The 9,014-nt window shown below is 30.6% G+C and overlaps 1 protein-coding gene and 1 long non-coding RNA gene across 3 annotated transcripts; one reads left to right on the top strand and one right to left on the bottom strand.

The window, feature by feature from the left end:
* The first annotated feature begins 323 nt into the window (after nucleotides 1-323).
* LOC119661990 lies at nucleotides 324-2,473 on the top strand. Of its 2 annotated transcripts, XR_005250651.1 has the most exons (4): nucleotides 325-1,003; nucleotides 1,078-1,231; nucleotides 1,346-1,673; nucleotides 1,736-2,473. It is a non-coding gene; the product is annotated as an uncharacterized LOC119661990 (long non-coding RNA). The 2 variants fall into 2 exon arrangements; XR_005250650.1 differs by having other exon boundaries at nucleotides 324-1,003; nucleotides 1,078-1,673.
* A 5,509-nt stretch (nucleotides 2,474-7,982) lies between these two features.
* Nucleotides 7,983-8,814, bottom strand: LOC119662745. The gene is made up of 3 exons (XM_038072490.1): nucleotides 8,773-8,814; nucleotides 8,075-8,427; nucleotides 7,983-8,015 (listed from the first exon to the last, which is right to left on the bottom strand). Exons 2-3 carry the CDS (start codon nucleotides 8,417-8,419, stop codon nucleotides 8,001-8,003), a joined length of 360 nt encoding a protein of 119 aa, XP_037928418.1. The 5' UTR covers nucleotides 8,420-8,427; nucleotides 8,773-8,814; the 3' UTR covers nucleotides 7,983-8,000.
* Between the last annotated feature and the right edge of the window lie 200 nt (nucleotides 8,815-9,014).

Genomic DNA, 9,014 nt, shown 5'->3' with positions numbered 1-9,014 from the left:
TATTTGTTGAGTCTATATTTAGTTGATGTTTTACCAACTAATAGCTTGGATCTTTCCTGAAAAATGGTAAGAATTTGGTTGTCACAAAACTTAAATCATACATTTGATATAATAAACCAAATTAAGGCTCCAAAAAATCCAATGAAATTCTGGCAGTAGCTAGTGATTCTACATATGGATCTATGATTCATGCCGTATTTTCTCCTTAAATACTTTTACTCTTCTTTTTTTTTATAGGAGACTTTGCTTTGTTTTGGATACAATGCGTTTTGTTACTTGATAAATTATCATTTTAATTTTCTTCCATTATTTTTGCAAATCATTTTCAGTAGTGTCTGATATATAAATATATCGATTACATTTGAGTATTTCATAGTCTTTTGTACTGTCTCTATGTGTTTTTTTAAGATTTTTAATGCCGTTCTGTATTTTGTATGTGTTTATCTAACTATATAGATAGCAAAGTACACAGGTTTTAGAGGGGCTTCAACATGTATAATGTATTTAGTGTCAAACACATGTTGTAGGAAGTGTGATTTAGATTGAGTAAGGTTAGACAAGGGGGACAAGGGAAAGCATTGAGGATGTCCATACTCTGCTTTCCAAATGGTAACCTCACCCACCGTTTTTAAAACCTGGTGTCCCCTGTGTTCGCTAACGAGGCTCTACCGACCGAATAAGGGCGGGATAACCCTAACATCATGTACTGAGGAAATGCGGTACAGACCCAATGAAGTTTAAGGAAGACTCCTAAACAAGGAGTATTAGGACTAATCATACTTTCTTTAAAGAAAAGACTCCAATTAAATGCAAATAACTCACCAAACAATTACAATGACTTGCGAATTGGTGCATGGAATATCAAAATATTGTTACTAGTCGGAAAAATGTATGAACTAGTAAACGAACTAATGCTCTGACGAATAGACCTAGTTTTGCAGCGTATGAGGTGGAAAAAACAAAAAACATTGACGAAACACAACAGTTAGCAGTTGCAAATCAGGTGAGATTTTACTTCAATAAGCAAACATTTATTTATTACAAATTAATGAGAGAGTTTACGATTATATATTGTAGCATTTAAGAATAAACTTCTCACAACCCTTATGTGGCTATGCCTTCCAACTGAAGGATGTAAGAGGAACAAAGAGAATAGTTTCTACTTAATTCTCAGCATCGCTAGGGACTTAAATTTGGACTTCGACATAGAGTGGTGAGATTGAGTGGTGAGGTATGAGATTGATATTCACTTCACGCAGTAACAAATGAAAATCACTTTAAGCTTGTTATTCAGAAAAATGCATTATCATTAATATGATATTCCAATATTTCGCAATTTAAATAGATCTTGTGTTCATATAAAAGAAATACTCGTCTTCAACAATTGATGTTAAAACCAGCAGAAAACAAAATTGGGGTCGTAACTACTACCAACTAAAAATCCAGGCATGTCAGTTACTCAAACAATCTTGAGGTGATGTCCAAATACTAGAAGTGAAGAATGATCTTAGGAGTCTTGGGATTTCCAAATCTATTCTTTTAAAAACCACTACGATGGAACCTTTCAATAAGCATTGTATTAACGTTTATAAAATACTAAACTTCAACAAAACATGAGGTGGCATGAACAATTCATTTAGTGAAGTAATGAAGCAATGTCAGTTGCAAATGAGGTAAGATTTTAAATGAATAAGTAAATATTTAAAATCAATTAATGACCAGTTATGTATTACAGCATTTAAGGGCTAAGCTTTTTCTGACACTAAACATTCCAACTGAAGGCTGCGTTGAAAATGAAGAGAAAATGTAATGTAGTGGAGGCAAATGAAATCGCATGAGTTGCCAAGAATTTAAATGTAAAATTGGACTAGTACCTCTTAGTCCAAAAAAGGATGCGAATGATATATACTTCAAACAGTCGCAATTGAAAATTGTTATAGACTTGTGAGTCTAACAAATTAAAATATGTCATCATTGATGTTCCGTTCTCGTATAGTACACAATACGTATTCCAATAATCTTCAGGTGAATAATTTTTAATTCAATATTCTTCAATTCTAGATGTATAAACAATCAGAATAGTAAGCTGGGACCGTGTAAATGATCTGGTAAAGATCAAAGTGCATCAGTCACTCAAACAATCGTTAGATCCTGGCCAAACGCCAGGAGTAGAGAATGCTATCATGAAGATTGCAGAATATTGGAACGCTACTGAAGAGACTGAAGAGACTGAAGAGGCTACAGAGGGGTGGTTAAAATGAAAACAAAATGAATGCACACGAGTAATAAAGGAAAGAAAGAGTGAAAGCTGAGAATGCATTTTTATAGAGAAACTAAAAAAATAATCACCGTTTTAACTTACATTAAACGTATGTCTGGATAGACAAATTCCGTCCATCCAAGAAGAAAAAAAATACTTAGCAGTTCAAAAAAACAGTTTATGAACAACACACATTTTTTATTATTTTTGTTACAATATTAATAATAATAATAATAACAGTTAGTTAGCACTAACTAAAGCTAACTAAATACAAGTTAACTATTTTGACTAGCAATTTCATTTAAACAATTTTAGTGTAAGTCTAAAGTGTTCCGTGGCGAAGTATAGGTTTTTATGCCATCATTGAACTATTGCTTAATACTTCGTTATTTTTTTTTTAATTTTTCAACTTATGGAGACTTTGAGTTAGAGAATATTTTCACCATTTTTTTTATTTTTGGAAGAATCTAGAATTACATTATTCATTTATTTTTTTGAAATCAAATACAGCATAGAAGTTATAGTAAAGTAAAATATTCAGAAATTAGAGTTTGGGATTTTAATTTCCTTTTCTTTTTTTCAGTAAAAAGAGATTCCAATTTATTCCAAAACTAATAGTGATCTTCAGATGGAGTATCATTTGTTTGTAAATAAAAATTCAGAATTTTAAATGAATTTCATTCTTGGGAGGCTGATGAACAACTTCATTCACCGAACCCTCATCATCACTTTCCGCTGCGCTTAGAATCGTATTCACTAATTCAGAGCAATAAGGCTCAATAATAACGTCATCTGTAGGAAAGCTTGATGTACAAAATATAAGCCTTAAGAGTCGCATTGGAAGTTATTTTATTTATTTTAAACCACGCTGCCAACGACTGACATTTATACAAAGAAGCAAACATAAGGGAAAAAAATTAAACAATTGGATAGAAAAAGGGACTTCCCCTAACACCAAAATAGATTCATACTAAAAACAAAAATTCGACTTATAGCATGCACATTCCCATATTTCTATTGGCACGTGCGAATATCTTTATATAGAAATTCGAGTTATAAAAGTTCGAGTTATGGAAGCAGAATTGTATGTAATTTGCTCTCTAAAACCCTATTGCACTCTTTTCAGCTCGAATTATAGAAGTTCGTGTTATGGAAGTTAATCTGTAATATATAGCTAACTCCGATTGGCGCTAAATATATTATTGTTTATTACTTCGTTTTTGGATTCATTAATGTTGGTGATTTGCTTTTAGATATTCTTAATATAGTGCACTACCAATTCGTAAATCGCTATATATTTGTGACAATGTTTTTAATTGGCAAATTTATAACCACGAATGTAAACATTTAGTCTCATATTATAGAAATGTATCACTATATACACATTTCTTACAGTAGATTTGTGCTGGACATAGTAGCAAAGTAAGACTTAACAATGTTCGAACATAAGATTATAAATGGTGCTAGTTGGCGGATTAGTCATAAGCTAGTGGATCCACTAAAAGTAGACCCTCAGTGGTCACAAGATTTCTATTTGAATTTACAAATGCGCATTTATTCAGTTATTCTTATTCATTATTGTGTTCATTTTCAACAAAACTGAATTTAGAACTGAAAATGAATGTACTGAGTACATATACAACCAGAAGGAAGGGCCACAAATCAATACATAAAGATTCACTATTGAAATTCACTATTGAAACTTATTATGCAGAGTGTTTTAGGAATGGATTGGATGCTTTCAGCATTCTTTCACTTGATGTAGTCTTGTATTTTAAAATGGATACAAATATTTTTAAAAGTTATCTCGAACACATTTCACAAAACGAAAAATTCAATAAGAGGTGACAGGAATAAGGATATACGCTGAAAGATATGTAAATGATTCAGAAGCCAAGTTTCTCAGTAACAAATGCAGTCGCAATAAAAGTACAAACAACAGCTGCAAAATTCTGGAATAAAGCCAAATTTTAATGTGCGAATTTCTGCAATAAAAACAGAAACGGAATAAAATGTCAGGGAATGCAATTATATAAATCGAAATTAAAGACAAATGTCGACTGGAAAATATTTGAATACAAATCGATGATTGAATTCGAACACTTTGTTGAATTTTTGCTCTTACATGGGTTCCGAAGGAAATATGCTTGACTCCATGTGGTTGCCTATTTAAATATTTTTATCAAAGCAATATTAATATTATGTGTATATAATATCATATTAATAGCACTATAATAATTTTAATAATGCTTTAGAATAATTTTTATGTCGAGTAAATTTTGGATAAAAATTAATTTTGTGTCACGTAAAAGCTTCATCAACCAATTATACGATATAAGGACCTTTGCAAATAGTCGAATTAAATATGTTTAACTCCAAAAAAGATTTTTAAGCGGCAAACTAAATATTAAGCATGTTTTAGGCTATGCGAGATATGTTTTATTTAAAAGACTACAGAGTTGCATCACATAAATGCAACTCTTACTTACTTACCACACATAGCGCTTCAACAAAAATCTTAGTAAAGTGACAATATAGAAACTTTCTTTCTAATTTCTTCGTGTTTCAATTTTGAACATATTTTGCTGACGTACATCAGTGAGAATATTGGACTATATAATGAAGATGTTGCTAGCTGTAATCAATCAATGTTCTATTCTAGATATTGTTGCAAGGGTCTAGATGTTGCTGTTATAACTTCTCAGTGAATCTCTTCAGTTTTTAGTGACAGAGAAACTTTAAAGTACACCCACCTACCACACTAGAACTGATTTAAATTTATGTACGTACCAATGCTATTCCGTGGTACCACAATGGGCCATCGTTTGAGCTTAAGAGGGCTTTTTTGAAAACAAGGCCTCCACTTCAATCTACCTATTTAGTACATTAATAAGATGTAAGTAGTGTGAAATGTGAATGAGTAATGAAATTTGAGATTCCACACATACACCTATTTTTCTTACCGTCTCAGTAAGACGAATCCACAGATGATTTAGGCTACATTTTAATTTTACAGAATTTAATTATAACGAAACTAAAACAGACAAATTAACTCGTGTTATTTCTAGGCCCCAGTATCAAGCGAGACTACTTTTTGTAGACATTCAAGCTAAACTCAGCAACTGAGAACTTTTCACTACTTTCGTCAAGGTTCCGTCATTTGTGGAATAGTTGAACCAAATTAGTCAATGTAGTTTATTATGGTATAAAAAAGTTTTTCTATGATCCTCATTTCTAACAGTGTTTTTTATCTTAGTTCATAAAAGAAGAAGCCATATATCGTTTCTAGTATCTGTCGTACTATAAAAACCTCCTAGTATGGACTATATGTTTTTTTTGTAGTACATCAGCTAAACAGACTAATAAAATTATCTGTGTTAGGCTAAAATTGACTGTACTCCACAACATTATCGTCTTTAGGAGAAATACATTTCAATGTTACTTTTACTTCCTGACACCTTTCTTTTCTTGATAACCTTTCTTTAAAACTTAAAACTGGTTTCAGAATTAACAATCTTTTTTTCATTGCAGCCAAGTCTCTGTATTTAGAGCATTCTTTTAGAGTCTACAAACAGTCAATGGTCGTTGGATGATAGATCCAGTTTTTGAGTTAGTTTTTTATTTCTTATATTTTAAAAATAGTTAAAAAAAAAAATTAAAATAAAAAGCGAAATAAAATGAAAAGATTTTGTGTTTAGCCACTTTAAAACATTACTACTTTACCTGTTACATTAGTTCTTGATTTCGCTATGGAATTTAAAAGACTTTTAGGTAAAGTTTAGGAAACATTATCTTGGCGTGTAGTAAGGTAACTTTATCACATGATAAAATTCTTATTATTATTTCTAAACAGTTCAAAATTACTACTTTAGCTGGTACATCAGTTTTTGATTTCGCTATAGAGGTTAAAAGACTTTTAGATGAAATTTGAGAACCTCTACTTGGTCTTGGTAGTCTTGGTTGTAAGTTTCATACATTGTCGCAAATCACATGATAAAATTCTTATTATTATTTCTAAACAGTTGAAAATAACTTTTGAAATCGTCAAAATCTATCTATTTCCAGCACAGATTTTGCAAGATACATCATCCTTACCGAAAACTATTATAATATCTCAGAAGACAGTATTTTCTCATATCTTTGCAGAGTCAGTTGTCTTCTCGAATGACACTTTTTGGTCACGTAAAATATTCTTATGTTTCGTACAAATTTAATTGTGTGATTATCGTTTCGATTATCGTTTTGAATTAAAAAAATATGTTGGTGTGAACACCACTTAAGCAACTAAAAGCCAATTTAAAAAGTATGTTTAATGTATAAATATTAATTTAATTTATAATAAAACTCATTTCCGAAGTGATTGCGATTAATGTCAACTGAACATATCTGAAATGTTCAATTTAATTCAAATTTTAATGGAATTCAATTAAATTGAATTGGACGACTTATCGAAAGCAGTTAATTAATGAAAATTAAAATTTGTTTGGAGTAAACCGTTTTGAAACGAAGGGATAAACTCGAGTTAAAATAAATTCCATCAAAAACGTAATTGATTAAAACTGTTCGTAACTAATTTCGAGCAAAAACGTTCATTTCGAATTAATGCCAACCACTATCGGAAAAATAACATGTGTCCTCGCTGGCAGATTTCGCTCGCTATTCGCTTATTAATTTTAAATGCGAAATAAGAAATAAGGAACAAATGAAATGGCAAATCGAAATGGGGGAATAACATAAAAATATTAGCAATAAAACGTTTTGGTAAGAAATTTGATTGATTTGCTTTTCCAACTTTTTAATTTCGCATTTTGGCGCCACGTGGCATGTATATGACTTGGCAGAATAAGGAAACAGAACCATAATTTATTAAATTGGTTCCGTTTGAATGGAACACAAGAAACTGCAATAATTAACCAAATCAAAGGGAATTTCATTAAAAGATTTCACCAAAAAGAAAATGAAGAAAATTAAAACGAGCAACAACTCTTAATTCCACATTTCGAACAGAGTCGCGTTCACTCAATGAAAGTGAACGTATAGTGAGTGGGAGTGGGATGGCTCTTTTCAATACTTGAGATACATCAACCATAGCAGAGCAAGAATAATAGACCATCGGAAGTAGTTGATGCAATAGAACAAACATTAAATAAATATATACAGATATTGATATTACTCATATGGGAAGATAGAAACTTAAGTGATAAACTATAAGTTGGAAGGTATTAACCATTTTAATTACACAAACTATACAAGGGTGTGTCAGCAATATTCTTTAAATTAAATTGTTCACTTGTTGTCTTAGTGAATCATTGGATAAAATTATAAAAAAACTACTATATTTCATATAAATTTCTACAGACATTAAATAAAAAAATTAACTAGAAATATCAAAATTAATTTTATCAAAATTAATTTATCGTAAAGGTAATACCACTATGAAAGTACTTAAACCATTTAAGTCTATAGTTTTCATTGAATAATTTAGCTTAAACTCCGAAAGACTATTAGAGTTATGCAAATCGCCAGGTTGTTAATCAGGCTGTCAGGTTGTTAATCTGGTCAGGCATATTTATTATGTTAAATTACTCTACGATATTTTCATTCCCTTCTCAAAAAATTAAATTTTAATTTTTGTTGATGCTGTAATTTATTTACATTAAAACTATAGATTATGTATAATTAATTTGGAAAATTGTCAAAAAATGTCTTTAATTCAAGTGTATATTCTGATTGCCAATAGTTATCGGTTTAGTTCCTGAAAAAATAGATGCTTAATTTTTGAAACTCTTGATATAAAGTTTATTACAAACACACCTTCAATTCAGTCATTTCTCTAGAGCTCTTAATTTTATTTTCATTGAGCTTCTTCATATGACAGGTGAAATCACAATAACTATACATTGCAGATGGTGCCTCAACGTCAATATTATCATCTGCACGGGGTGTTTTTGTTTCCTCTTGATCTGTATTCACAGCTTGCAGTTTTCGCATGGTACGGATCTTGGCAGATTGTCGCAACTTTTTTTCTGTTCCTGATCGATGATTGCGTCGACTATACTTTTTATCTGCAATCTTCTCTAAATTCTTTTGGAGGTTTGTCAATCTACTATCGATTGTCCAATTCATCATCTGTTTCCCGCCATTGGTCTGTGGTGTCATAGGTCGAGCTGTAAAGAAACATAAACTTTATCATGTTCTTCAGAAAGATGTTCTTCGATATATTATATATTCTACATTGTGAATGAATTATATATTATGCTATCGTGAAAGCATTCATTAAGAATTCTTATATTGGTTGTATTGGAAAAAATGTGATAAGATTTATTTCATTTCAATTTCTGTTCTGACAAAAATGTTAGGGTTTAGTATAGAACCTTCGTGTCTTTAGGAGTTGTATTCAAACTATACTATACAGTGAAATACTACTAATAATAATTACTATATAAATTCGCGCTCACTGCTTAACATCAATCAAATGACTTTTATTAAAATTTAAATAAGAGGATACTCACCCGTGGAAACACTTCTTTGTCATTCTTGGATTTCGTTTCTAGGTGCTGTTAAACCGTCTGAAAAAAATTAGTTGATCATTTTTATGAATAGTTGAATAAAATATAATAATTCATTGGGTTTAAAACTTACTTTATGACAATTTTAAAATGTAAAATTAGGCTAGAACTACATATTTTGTGGGCTTCCAAAATATTTGATGTGAGAATGGTTGAGAATTTTATATGATTTTTAACTAGAATAT

This window comes from Teleopsis dalmanni, chromosome X (assembly GCF_002237135.1).
Source record: "Teleopsis dalmanni isolate 2A chromosome X, ASM223713v2, whole genome shotgun sequence".
Classification (NCBI taxonomy): Eukaryota; Metazoa; Arthropoda; class Insecta; order Diptera; family Diopsidae; genus Teleopsis; species Teleopsis dalmanni.
This window is presented reverse-complemented; position numbering and strand designations above follow the sequence as displayed.